This window comes from Nicotiana sylvestris, chromosome 4 (genome assembly GCF_000393655.2).
Source record: "Nicotiana sylvestris chromosome 4, ASM39365v2, whole genome shotgun sequence".
Lineage (NCBI taxonomy): Eukaryota > Viridiplantae > Streptophyta > Magnoliopsida > Solanales > Solanaceae > Nicotiana > Nicotiana sylvestris.
The window spans coordinates 158,585,525-158,599,931 of NC_091060.1; the positions used below are offsets into that span (position 1 = coordinate 158,585,525).

At 38.1% G+C, this 14,407-nt stretch overlaps 1 protein-coding gene across 3 annotated transcripts; it reads left to right on the forward strand.

Moving 5' to 3' along the window:
- Positions 1-234: 234 nt before the first annotated feature.
- On the forward strand, positions 235-5,186 carry LOC104221669 (NAC domain-containing protein 19-like). Of its 3 annotated transcripts, none has more exons than XM_009772776.2 (4): positions 235-790; positions 1,959-2,222; positions 2,903-4,874; positions 4,954-5,186. In XM_009772776.2, exons 1-3 carry the CDS (start codon positions 344-346, stop codon positions 3,026-3,028), a joined length of 837 nt encoding a protein of 278 aa, XP_009771078.1. In that variant the 5' UTR covers positions 235-343; the 3' UTR covers positions 3,029-4,874; positions 4,954-5,186. The 3 variants fall into 3 exon arrangements, 2 of the variants coding, with proteins under 2 accessions (XP_009771078.1, XP_009771077.1); XM_009772775.2 differs by having other exon boundaries at positions 237-790; positions 2,900-4,874; XR_011406979.1 differs by having other exon boundaries at positions 241-790; positions 1,942-2,222; positions 2,900-4,874.
- The last annotated feature ends 9,221 nt before the right edge of the window (positions 5,187-14,407 follow it).

Genomic DNA, 14,407 nt, shown 5'->3' on the forward strand with positions numbered 1-14,407 from the left:
TATGCCCCGGAAATACTAGGAGCATACATACGTACACCTGAATTGAGAAAAGTACAACGGCAAAAACTCCGAGATTTAAAAAATTAAAAAATAAACACAGGAAAAATCTAAAATACATAATATAATTTTTAGGTGTACCCGCTTGTATTCCCTGCCTATAAGTGAAGTAATTATCATAGAAATACTAATTTGAGCCAAACGCGTGTGATTAGTAAGTACGCAGCAGTGTGACACTAGAAATCCCTGAAGAAACTTCACGGCCACGCTTCCGCCCTTATATATAAACCCACCACCTGTACTGCTCCTACCCAAACACCCAACATAATCTTACTCTCTCCCAATTATGGGAGATCCTAATCCGACGTCGTTTTCACTTCCTCCCGGTACTCGATTTTACCCCTCCGACGAACAACTCATTTGCTACTATTTATCTTTAAAAAACAGCGCCGATCATCGGAACGATTTTCAGTTTAACCTAATTCGAGAAATTGATCTCTACAATTTTGACCCGTTTAACTTACCGGATTCCGCCTGTTTTAAATACGGACGCGGCGGCCGGAAAAGACACTGGTTTTGTTTCGTGGCTAGGGTTTTAAAAGGAGGGCGGAGGAGAGCTGGGGGTGGATACTGGAAGAAGAGAGGTAGAGTTAGGGATGTGATGGGTGAGGGTGCAGGGACAGTTGTGGCGGGTACGCGGAAAAGTTTCGTTTTTTATTTAGGGGATTGTACTAAGACTGCTGTGAAGACTGATTGGTTAATGTATGAGTACGCTTTAATTGGAAATCCTATGGTACATTCTGCTATACAATCTTTGTTACGTCATTTTTTTGTATTCGTACATGAAGTGTTATATATATACGCCTATGTATACATGCATTATGTGGGTCTTTGGTTTTATCCTCTGTCAGGGAAGGATGTACAGTTTTAGCTATGTGTTTAGTAGAACCTAGTAGCTTTGGCTCATACCCTATATTAAATTTCTAACCCAGTAATTCAAATGGTCAGTGGGTTCACCAAAACCGTAAAGTTCAAATCTTGGATCCGCCACTGTCTTCAATGGGGGCTATATATGGGTTTGAACTTTTTTATTGTACCAATTCTGAGTTGGGTTTCTTTTAATTTGCTGTGGAATTGGTCTTTTACTTAAATACTGTGTCAAAGGCTTGTCTATTTAGTATACATTGTGTTCAAGCTGACTTTGGCAAGCGTTGGTTGTTTCCTTTCTTGGATTGCTAACTGCTAAATACCACTCTGATTTTACACGTAGGTTATGGAATTAGCTTGGTATTCAGGATATGCTTGTACTCTTAGATACATTGTCATCCATTACTAGTTATGGTAAAGAAAAACTGTGTAAGATATAACAATTTCCCCTGCATCCCAAATGGACTAGGCAAGTCAGATATACTTGTATGTTATATGATTCGTTAACTGAATTAAGCACCATATTTAATAAGCGTGCGAGGGATATGGGTTGGTGATTCTGGAATTAGGGCGTATGCTTTTATTTGATGTAATTTTGATTGTGATTGCTGAAACAGATCACTGAGTGTCAACAGCTTCTTATTTAGCTTCCTCTTTTAGGTTTGTGTTATTGTTCTGAAGTCTTGATGATTTGAAAGATTATCAAAGCAACACATCCTGAGTTTAATCATAAATTCTGCCTTTTATGTTGGTAGCTTTCATATCTCTCTCCGCATTGAGTCAGCGGCTGTGCTTAATCCACATATTAAGAAGTGAGGTAGAAATTTACTAACTCACGGTACTCAAAGATTGAGCCTTTTCTTGTTGTTGCAGTTTTTCCCATTTTCATTGTGTTACCATTGTTGCTACATATCTCATGGTTCTAGGGTCATCAAAAATATCATGTGGTTTTGCTTATATGCAGGTGTCTTTATCCCGCTGCGTATAAGATATTTGCTACATGTAACATGTCTCCAGCTTCTACTTGTGTGCAGGCATCTTTTGTTCTATGCCGAGTATTTATCAAATCTCGTTATCGAAATAACTTGTCAGAGCATGTATTTAGTTCCTATGGTGAAGAAACTGTGGCGGCAGTACGTCATGTAGGTATTCAATGTGATGGAACTGCTGCATCGGTTACTGAGTCTAAAATGCATGATGGAAATACCGTTGACCAGGAGAATGATGTCTCAAAGTTACAAAATGGAATAGTTACCAACTTAAATGGTCAAGCTCTTACAGAATCTGTTGTCAAGCAGGTATACCGAAAAGAAAGCTTTAGCTGATTAGTACTTTAAAGGTGCTTAGTTACCTTTTGCTTCATTCACTATGCCAAGCTTTCGGGCTGAATTGCTTCTCTTGTTTGTTGCTGGTTCACCTTCTGAATCATCACTGACCAATATGTATGCTCATCAAATGTCTGACATGCACAAAATATGCATTTTATCTTTAGAATTTACCTACGCATTTTGTTAACATTTGAAAACAAGAAACCTCCATAGAGCCGAGGGTCTATTAGAAACCGCCTCTCTACCTCCATAAAGGCAGGGGTAAAGTCTATGTACCCCACTATGTGGGATGATTATACTGGGTATGTTGTTGTTGTTATTCTTGAAAACAAGAAACCTCTTGGAGAATTTGGGGCTGGAGATGTTTCAATTGCTCCCCCTATTAATGAATGTTTTCTTCTTCTATTTTTCATATCTTTTGTTCCTTCTGTTAGGAATGGAATCTGAGTTACTGTTTCTGCATTTAGGTTCTTCTAATGTAAGCTTAAGAAGTCTACCTTAAGTGAGCCTTCTTTATTAGCTAATCGAAAACTTTTCATCCTTCAAACTTTAACTGCGTTAGCTTGTTAAGTAAGTGGTGATGTTCCTTTTCCTATTCTTTTTTTATATAAATGGGCCTCGTTAATATGGGTTTTTGATTCATGCAGCAGATTGGTCTTGAGAGCGACAGACCTCCAGGTCTCAATGGTTTTTCTGCTCAGGAACTGACAGCGATTTTAGAAGGAGATTTTATAGAGTTGGATGACCTTCTATGCCCGCTCCCCGGCATTAACTAAAAGAAGATAACAACAACAATCCCAAAAGTTCAACAGCAATCCCAAGCAAGTACAACCAATAACAATCGAAGCAAGTAAAATCGATAAGAATCCCAATCAAGTAATCGATAAGGATCCCAAGCAAGCTATTTTTGGAAATCAGTATAGCATCAAGTTCATGCCGGGTTATATCACTAAAGGCGACAAAAATGGTATTCAGGTCACTTTCCAGAGCAATAGAAATTGAGATTATAATAGGTCAATGAAAGAGTGATAGTCATCAAAACTGTGAGGTCACCTCCTACAGAGGCATCATTTTTGAAAATCAGCTCAAGAGAATTGGATGAGTAATTGTTCACATTATGTTGTCTGGATGGATATCTTGACAGTTGTCAAAATTATGAGGTCACTTCAACGGCAAGATTTTTGAAAATCAGTTCAAGAGAGTAGATGGGTTGAGTAATGAGGCTCACCATTCAAGTATGCAATTACCTGGAAGGATATCTTGTTTATGTGTGAAGAGTTAAGTCACCTAATACAATGTCATGATCCGTGAAAATTGGCTCAATAGTATTAGATTGCGTGAATAGTGGCTCACGTTACCTGGACAGATATCTTCAGTTATCAAATTACGAGGTCACTTCATACAGTTTCATGGTTGTTGAAGATCAGCACAAGATAATAGATGGAATGAGTAATGAGGTCAAATTTACAATTACACAATTACCTGGATGGATAATATCTTGAGTAGTGGCTGAAAGAGTTTAGTCACTTTATACAATGTCATGATCCTGAAAATCAGCTAAAGAGAATTAGACTGGGTGAGTAATGGCTAGTATTATATTGTTACCTGGATGGATATCTCAACAGTTACCAAATTATGAGGTTACTTCATACAGTGTCAGAGATTGCTGAATCAGCTCTTGATAATAGATCAGGTTAGCAAGGTTCATATTTTACAATTATGCAACTACCTGGATGGATATATTGGATATGGTTGATAGTTGAATCAACTTAGTGCAGTGTCACGATTGCTGTAAATCAGCTGAAGAGAATTAGACTGGGTGAGTAATGGCAGTATTATGACCTGGATGGATATCGTAATAGTTATCGAGCCGAGGGTATTTCGGAAACAACCTCTCTATCTTCGTGTTAGGTAGGGGTAAGGTCTGCGTACACTTTACCCTCCCCAGACCCCACTTGTGGGATTTCACTAGGCTTGCTGTTGTTGTTGTTGTGGATATCGTGATAGTTATCAAGTTATAAGGTCATTTCATACATTATCATGATTGCTCAAAATCTAAAAGGTAATAGATACGCTGAGTAAAGCTTGGATTACACTTATACAATAGGATGGATGTCTTGTTATATGGGCGAGAGTTGAATCACTCAGAGAAATGTCATGATTGCTGAAAATCAGCTCGAGACACTAGATGGGTAAGTAATGGCTCACATATTACAACTACCTGGATGGACATCTTGTATTTGGTGGAGTTAACAGCACAAGTAATAACAGCTATAGCTGTGACATGGATGGCCATCTCATATGTGGGGAAGGATATCTTGTGTATGGTAAACACTTAATTATGGGAGCGCCAACATGGATGTATATCTTGTATATGGTAAAAAGTTAACAGCAACAACAACAACAACAAGTATCTCATAATACTAAGCAAGTTGGATGGTGAAGAGTTAACAATTAGCTCCAAAGTCCATAGGATGTGACAATGTCAGTTGGTTATGAGGTGACAAAAATATTAGGAAACCGGTGCTGGTGAGAGAGTAGGTACAAGCACGCACCTGGTGGAATAGTCGAGGTGTGCACAAGCTGGCCCGTTTATCAGGACCCAAGTTCTCTTGCTTTCAGGTATTTACCATAATTTTGTATTTTTTTAACAATATTTTGATGCAGAAAAGCATTGATTCCTATTTGATTTGTGATGCAGGCTGGCAATTTTGGCTCCTTAGTAGACTATGCTCTTGGTGTAGATGTGGCAGCATAATTAAGGTTATTGGTACGTTTTGGCGAACTTGGCGGTGTAAGATAAAATCTCAACATTGCCTTTTTTTTTGCTTCACAATTTCTAGCGATCATGCCTAGTAGTAAGTTGTGGAGAATGTAAAACTTCAAAGTCCAGTTCCAGATAAGTATGTGTGTTTTTAGCAAATCCTAGTACAAGATGGTGTCATTATGAGAATCTGCTGATTCTCTTTTATTTAAGTACTTTAGTAGTTGTATTATATGTCATATGTCCTCAGGGAGTGATTTTATGGTGTGCCTCATACAACTTACATTAGTTGTGTGAAGCCTCTTTTTATCTCACACATTTGTGGACACATTTGGGTCCACAAAATTGTGAGACAAAAAGGATGCCAAAATAAAAAAATTCGTCCACTGGGGTCTTTTCCCATGCAGTGACTGTAGTTTGTGAAGCTTGAAACTGTTGTTGTACTCTATTCACAGTACGAGTGCCAGAGGAGCTAGTGGTATACAAGTATTACTGGCACTTGGACTGTCTTTTCTGTTAGGGAAACACTCATGAAACTCAACAGTTAAGGTGCGTGGTTGCTAAACTTGTACTCCTTAACGGGGGACTCTTGTCTTTTCCCCCAAGTATCCAAATTACATCCCAACATTCAAAGAAATAGTTGGGCGTCGTGAATCTTCTGTTTCTCTGGAAAAGAATGTCTCCAGCCAAGCTTCAGACAAGCTTTTGGGGTTTTCTTGCCCTGCGGGAAACCAGGCGGAGAAAGATGGAAAGCAAAACAAAACGTTTCTTATATCTTTTGAAAACGAGAGAAGAAAAATACTCTTCTTAAATAGGAAACGAAGAGCTGGTTTAGTTTGAGTAAACCGTTAATCAATTTTCATATCTATTTTTGTCCTAATCATTTTATTTTAAATGATCCTTTAATCGGCAGCAAAAAAATGGTTAGTGTCGGTGTTATGCTGGCCCCTATGTAACAAATTTCACAGTAAAAAATTAGCTAAACAAGGAAATCAGAATACTGAAAACAAATGGGTTGACTTGAGAACCTAGCTTGGGCGTTTCATTATGTATGTAGAAGTGTTAGTTTTGGAAATAGATCCGTTTAGGGATTGGCTAAATGACATTCACCATCATTTTGATTTGAGAAACATCGTGGACGATTTGCAAGAAATTTTATGACATCACCAATTTCACAATGAATAGTTTAGGGATGGCACCCGTGCTAATGAGAAGTGTAGCATACATAATTTGGATCCTCATCAACCATCTGTTGCATAGAATTATGCTTCTTTTCTGGAGATTTGCTTGAGTGAAATAACAATTGTGTTAAAAAGCTGTCCCATATCACCTTCGATTGGCTTTGATCTTCCGTAACTCTTGGGATCTTACTTTTTTTTAACTTGAGATGACTTTGAATTATAGTCTTGAATCTATTGATGCATGCCTGTCATTGACAGAGTATTCGTTAAGCAAAGCAGCCTTTTATATACTGAACAATGGTGCTTTTTAAGGGGTAAAATTGTCAAATATCCAATTGATTGGAGTAGTTCATCAATGAAGCATCACGCTTTTTTCGTGTTTATGTTTATGCTTTGATACAGTGTGCCTCTGTCCCCAGTTTTGCCCCAACCCATACCTCATTTCCCCATCACAAAAGGAGGACCAGAAAAGCTTTCGTTTATCTTCTTTGCTTGTAGGGTCTTTATGTTTAAAGTATTGCAGCGATAGTATAGTCAGTCAAGAGGATGCAAACTCCAATTTCCTCTCTAATTTTGGACTCATATGATTTAAATTTTGTTACTTTCCTCATAGGAGACAATTACCCACCAAAAGTAGTCTATTGATAAATGCTGGACTCAGATAGTGCAGGTGTTGGTTCTATTTTTGATTATCCTCCACACTATTTCCAGAAAGTCCAGCTAACATTTGCTTTGATCATCCAACAATTATCAGTGGTAGAGAACAGAGATGCACATTAATGATGAGTAAATACACGAACAACCATCCCCTTTCACCCTTTTCTTCCAACCCCAAAATACAACGGAAAAGGGTCAAAAATATCCCTCTACTATTGGATATTGTTTATAGTTGTCCTCCGTCATACTATTGGTCTAACTATTGGTCAAATATATCCCTCAGTTAACGGAGAGAACACGTGGTAGGTTTATAAGCCATTTTAATGCCCAACCCATATTTTAACGTCAACCTATCCATACCCAAGCCCTTATACCCGAATTAGAGAGAAAAACTATTGAATCATCAGGCAAGATTTAAATCTCGATTTTCCGTCAATTATGCCGGAACCCCACTTGAACAGAGCATACTATGGCCTCAATTCTGCAGCCGTCCAAAACATACCATGGTAGTCTAATTTAAGCTGCGTTTCTTAAATTGTTGTATACACAGACTTATCCGTAAAAAGGGAGCATAGGAAGGGGCAAAAGGAAATAGAAAGTGAATAAAAATATAAAAACAAAAAAATCAAAGTGAACATATTTGATTCGGGGGAAAAGGGGTTGGATACGGGTAAAGGGTTGGATTAAAGTTAAAATATGGGTTGGGCATTAAAATGGCTTATAAGCTTGTCATGTGTCTCCTCCCTTAACTAAGGGATATTTATGACCAATAGTAAGACGGTAGGGGTTAAATTAACCAAATAGTATAACGAAGGATAACTATAAACAATATTCAATAGTAAAAGGGTATTTTTGACCCTTTCCCGAAAATACAATTCCATAACCCTAAGAATAATAGATCAGATCGAAATGCTTTCTTTAGGGGCTGTCTTGTACAATTTTCCTTGAGTATTCTTTCATGTATATGGATTTGCTTTGGAAATGTTAGTAGGGTCTTTTGATGCTTGAATCAGGGTAGGTTATCTACATTATACTCTTTTAAGGTGTGGCCCTTTCCCGAACTAAGTGTGAACTTGGATGCTTCATACACCGATCTGCCATTTTAAAAAAAAAAATCTCTAGAAAATATTGGCTCTAGCTATGATGAATCATATGAATGCTAAATTTGTTAACAGATGAAACAAATACGATAGATTCATATAATTGATTCCAACTAATTTAGGATTTGAGACATAGATAAATAACTAATTTTCTACAAATTAAATACTCATCTGTACGAGGATGGAACTAAAACTGCTACATATATTGCATCATTTGTCTTTGCACCCATAATTGATATAATAATCATGGAAAATTATCCTCTCCCAGATTTTTGTTCGTCCTTCTCATTTCTTTCCTGCAATAATTCATGGTGTTTGTGTAAAATGTGTTCATTGCCTAGTGGGGACATGTGTGGTAATGATTTAAAGATTCTATGTTACTGAAGATTGGTACAAAAATTACTCTTTTCACGCTTTGCACAGAAGAGAGGTGCTTCTCTTTAATGTGCATAATTCTAAATCAAAGTGTTTAAAGGGGCAATTCTCTGCGGTTTGGTAGCTGCAATATATTGTCGGTCCTAGCAAATATTTTTGTCATGCCTTCCTCTGGCCATTATTATTTTTGCAAGTCAATACTCCCTAATTCTTTTGCATTTTCCAGTCTCATTTCCAAACTGTTTGGACTTAGTTATGTGAATTCTGTATATCTATTGGACGTCGTGTACGTTTGGGAAATAATTATAACCACCAACCAAATGTACAAAAAATATATTGATTATGTATAAAATATGTATATTATATATAAATATACAAAAAAATATTTTTTTTAGCTATTGTTTTAAAGGACAGCTATACAATATCGATTTTGCATATTTTTATATTTTATTCTATTATAGTCGGGCAAATTTAATTCAGGGTAATCATTTGACTTTTAAGACTAATGAGAAGATCTATAGAGATTCTCTAAATTTCGTACTTATATCTAATTGAATTTAATGTAAGTATAACTACAACAATATATCTCAATTTAAGTAGTTGATACCACATATATGGATTATTTGCTTCCATGTAATTACAGAGTAAGAAGGAACCAAATGAATTTTTTTGTCATTTGATCATTGCTAATTGAGAGGATAATTAAAGAGAACCATCTTTGTTGACCCCGTCTTTTACGTGTTCATATTAATACCTTCTAATGTGCCGACTTTCCTTTACATTTCCTTTTTTATATTTTCGAAGCAATTTCTGTTACAACAATGTACATTCTTGAATCTTGCAAAAGATTAGGACAATTGAAATTGAAGGGTGACTGGTTTCTTGTGTTTGAACATGTTATTGTCTTACACACAAACAGCATACCCGAGAAACTTCTTATGGTCAGCACATGATTAATGTGATATTATGGAATATGAGGTTATTTAAAAAAATTCAAATCCTTGGGAAGTTACAATCAATGGACGCATCTTCCAAGCAAAAGGGTAACAAAGTTCTGCCTCCCTGCCTAAGTAGAGTCACTGCGATACCTACTTTTCTTCAGGGTTTTAGGGAGGCTTGTAAAAGCCTTGGGCCCCTGTTATAAGGCAAGTACGCAAACGCAAGTTAGTTCCTTTTCTTTTCCCCGAGGAAAAGAAAGACACATATTTATACACAAAAACCACACCTTTTTTTTCTAATAGAAAAGAGAGAATAAAAAGAAGGGGATATCAATATCTCGTTTACCCTTCTGTTCAACGACAACAACATGTTCAATGTATTTTTACAAATTGAGTCTGGGAGAATAGTATATACGCAGATTTTATCTCTAATTTGTGAATATAGAGAGACTATTTTTAGAAGACCCTTTGCTCATATAAAGCAAAAACACAATAGTTATGATAAAAAACTACGGAAAGCAAGATAATAGCAACAGTCAGAGAAAATAAAGAAGGAAGCAAAGAAAACATCAAGTAATAATATCGATCTAAAAAAGGGAACATGAGGATAACACTAATACTACAATTATGGAAGAAAGTACAAGTTTGGAAAGGAAAGACACTCGGCTACTTACTAACCTACAACTCTAATCCTCGACCTCCACACTCTTCTATCAAGGGTCATGTCCCCGGTAAGCTGAAGATATGTCATGTCCTGTCTGATCACCTCTCACCAATATTTCTTCAGCCTACCTCTATCTCTCCTTATACCCGACATAGCCAAGTTTTCACACCTCCTCACTGGGGCAAATGTGCCTCTCCCAGTCTCGTTTCTCGCATCTTGTCCACCACATAGGCCAGTCCCACCTTATCTCGGATATCTGCATTCCTAATCCTATCCCTTGTAGTATTATCACACATCCGTCTCAACATCCTCATTTTCGCAGCTTTTAACTTCTCAATATAAGAGGTCTTGACTGGCTAGCACTCCGCCTCATACAACATAGTCGGTCTAACCACTACTCTGTAAAATTTACCTATGAGTCTTGGTGGTACATTCTTGTCGTACAAGATCCTAGATGCGAGCCTCCGCTTCATCACCCCGCTCCAATACGATGTGTGACATCCTCGTCAATCTCCGCATTTTCTTGGATTATACACCGAAGATACTTAAAGTTATCTCTCTTAGATATAACTTGTCTGTCCAGCCTCACTTCAATGTCATCCTCCCAAGTCACGTCACTAAACTTGCAATCCAAGTATTTTGTTTTAGTCCTGCTCAACTTGAAACCTTTAGACTTTAGGGTCTGTCTCCAGACCTCCAGCCTAGTGTTAATATCACCTTGTGTCTCATCAATCAGAACTATGTCATCTGCAAATAACATGCACCAAGATACCTCCCCTTGAATGTATCGCGTCTACTCATCCAACACCAAGGCAAATAGGAACGGGTTAAACGTTGATCCTTGATGCAACCCCACCTTTACGGGAAAGTGTCCCGAGTCTCCATCCATTGTTCTAACCTAAGGGTGTTAAACGGGTGGTCCGAGGCGGGTTGGGAAAAAATAAAATCAGTCGGGTTTCAATTCGGGCCAGTTACCGGGTTAGGGCTTACCGTCCGGGTCCATTCGGGTAAAAAAATAAATCGTAAGGGTTACCCAGGGGCCGGACCGGGACGAGTTTTTTTTTGTGTAACTACTATAATTTATATTAATATAACGTAAAAATATATAGAATACAATGAAGATGGAAAAAATTGCACTTATAATTTCAAGTGTTTTTTTTATTTCAAACTTACAAATTAAAGTTTGCATTTAACAACAAGTAAATTAACAAAAAAAGAGTAAAACTAAATTTTCATTCCATAATAATACTTCAAATTCATTTAACAAACTAAAACATTAAGCATAAATACGACTATAATTTTAAAATAATACAAATTGTCTCAAATCAACTTAAATACGAATTTCTGGAGGACGCTCAAGACAATTCTTCATGTGCCTCCTTAAAAAGCATGTGCCCGCCCACTTTAGACGAAGATTTAAAACTAGACCACAGTTATTGCACTTTACTTTGTGAACTCTTCATTTTCTTCTACCACCTCAAAGTGTTCCCAAATATATGAGCGCATTCTAGAAGTACGGGGTATGATTTAACTTGAATTGAGAATATGAGTTTGAGAAATAAGAGATGAGTGAAGAAATGAAGAAGAGGGGGTGTATTTATAGTTTTTTCAAAAGGCTAAATTAGTAATTACAAAAAGTGTTATTTTATAAAAAAACAATTACCCAAAAAAGGGCTAGTTATGCAATAATAACATAGGGCAACGGCCATAAGGCAGCTGACCGTTGCCAACGTTCTTCAACCTTAAAAAAAATTGAAATCTAGTCGTTAAATCGGTCCGGGCCGGTTAACCGATTCTACAGGGATTTTGGTTGACCGGGTTTGACCAGTTCGGTTAACCGGATGAATGAAAGTGAATGGACCAACCCTCTATCCCTAGTAACCCAGCCCACTCGGCTCCCTATGTACCGGTCCGGGCCAGTTCGGGTTTCAACCGGTCCGAAAATGGGTTGACCCAACCCGTTTAATACCCTTATTCTAACTTGGGTGTTGGCTCCATCGTACATGTCCTTAATCGCCCTAGTGTATGCAACAGGTACATCTCTAGCCTCCAAGTATCTTCACAAAACCTCTATAGGAACTTTGTTCCGCTTCTACATATTAAGGGGTCATTTGGTATAATGGTGAGATATTCCAGGAGATCATATACGGTGGAATATCTTATAGGATTAGCTATCCCACCTGTAACGACCCGGCTGGTCGTTTTGCTTTTTAGAACCATGTTCCCTTAAATAAAACTTCTCGCACTTGCTTAAACTAATTTATGACCTATGGGGATGGTTGGTTCGGGATTTGGAAGAGTTTGGATTGAAAGAGGCTCATTTGATTCCTTAAGATTTTCTTAAAAGGATAAGTTTGACTTTGGTCAACATTTTTAGCAAACGGATCCGGATTTGTATTTTGTTGGTCTCGAAGGGTCCGTGGGAAAATATGGGACCTGGGCGTATGCCCGGAGTCGTATTCCGGGGTTCCTAGCCCAAGTAATAAATTTTTATTAGAAATTGTTAAACTAAAATCCTAAGGAATTAAAGAAACTAAATAATGATTGATCACGTTGGTATCGGGCTCGTATATTGTTTCCGGAGCCCGGTACAGCTCCAATATACCATTTAAGACTTGCCCGCAAAATTTGGTGTCAATCCGAGTAGTATATGTACGTTTCGACACGTTAGAAGTGAATTTAGGAACTTGAAGTTCATAAGTTTAAATCAATTGGTTTTAGGGGGTGATTCTTAGATTTAGCGTTGTTTCGGGCGTTCCGAGGGTTTGAGCGAGTCCGTCTCATGATTTCAGACTTATCGGTATGTTCAGGCGGGAAGCGTCAATCGGACAAGGCTCGAGTAAAGTTGGAAAATTTGGGAAGAGTTGAAGCTTCAGGTTGTTGTCATAACCGCACCTGCAGTTGGTCAGCCGCAGGTGCGAGACCGCAAAAGCGGTCCACCTCTCGCAGATGCGGCCAAGCCAGGCCAGGCCCAAAGTCGCAGAAGCGGTTGTCTTTCCGCAGAAGTGGAGCCGCAAATGCGGCTTGCATCTCGCAGATGCGGCCCAGCGGCCCAGTTGAGATTCTGCAGAAGTGGGCCCCTTTCTGCAGATGCGGTGGTTGCAGGTGCGGCCCAGAACCGCAGATGCGGAAATAACTGAAGCGGTGAGCTTCATTTAATACGGGCTCCAACCATTTTTGCCCATTTTGCACTCATATATTGGGCGATTTTGGAGCTCTTGAGAGGAGATTTCCACCTATCATCTTGAGGTAAGCTCATCCCCTTTATTTCTAAGTTTAATACTTGAGTTTTGGGTAGATTAACACTTAAAGATTTGGAAAAATCAAGGGATTAGAGCAAAACCTAGGGTTTTGATAAAATTCAGATTTTACCGCGAAATTGGTTATGAAATGAAGTAGAAATCATATATTATTGATCCTTAGGTTATAAAGAACAACTTTCTTCGAAAAAATTCAGAATCCGGGCACGTGGGTCCTGGATCGGATTCTAGGAAACTTGTGTTTAAGGTTGGGAAATTGTTTAAATAGTTAGAATGCGACCTTGTGAGCTTGTATTGAGTAGTGTCTACCTCATTTAACTAGTTTTGGATCGTTCTGCTCCAAATCAAGGGTTTGGGCTCGTTCTTGGTATTGGAAGTACACTTTGGAGCGAGGTAAGTCTCCTTTCTAACCTTGTAAGAGGAAATTGTCCCCATAGGTGTAATAATTGAATAATTTGCTACTAATGCGGGGGCTACGTACGCACTAGGTGACGAGAGTCCGTGCGTAGCTACTATTATGTTAATTGTCCGAGTAGTTTAGGACCCGTATCATGCCATATTTGCGAATGTCTATATATTTTCTTGCTAATGTGATCACTTGGGATATGCTAGAGGATTGGAAATGAACAAAAGTGAACGTATATACTTGTTGAACACTTGTATGAAACTGTTTGAATATAAATGTGCCTTCATGTGTTTTCTTGATAAAAATTGATATTTGTGGATCGGGCCGATCGCCTCGGTAGAAATAGATGCATCTATGGTTCGCGCCATTCGACCCTCTGGCAGTGCACAGTTTATTTTCTGTTGGATCGGGCCGTCGACCTCGGCATAATGTGCGCATGATATCTATGTGAAATCTTATTCATGACTTGCTTTGTTAAATGTTTGGAATATAAATGGCTAACTGAAATATTGTTAAAGACATGACTTATTACTTCTTATTACAAAATGTTGATTATTTGTAACCTCCATGCTTAGCATAATACTTTATTATATTATTTGACCCTAGTAAGTATCAAGTCGACCTCTCGTCTCTACTTCTTCGAGATTAGACGGGATACTTACTGGGTACATATTGTTTATGTACTCATACTACACTTCTGTACTTAATTGTACAGGGTCTGAGACAGGTACATCTAGCTATCAGTCTGGTGCGCGTCCCTGATTCATAGTCCGAGACTTCCACGGTGAGTTGCTCCCTTTCTGTGCCGTT

Excerpts from the sequence above, each read along its gene's own strand:
- LOC104221669 (XM_009772775.2), top strand. The coding sequence starts at position 344 with ATGGGAGATCCTAATCCGACGTCGTTTTCACTTCCTCCCGGTACTCGA. Across the intron at positions 791-1,958 it reads CTTTAATTGGAAATCCTATG|GCATCTTTTGTTCTATGCCG; the intron begins GTACATTCTGCT and ends ACTTGTGTGCAG. Across the intron at positions 2,223-2,899 it reads CAGAATCTGTTGTCAAGCAG|CAGATTGGTCTTGAGAGCGA; the intron begins GTATACCGAAAA and ends TGATTCATGCAG.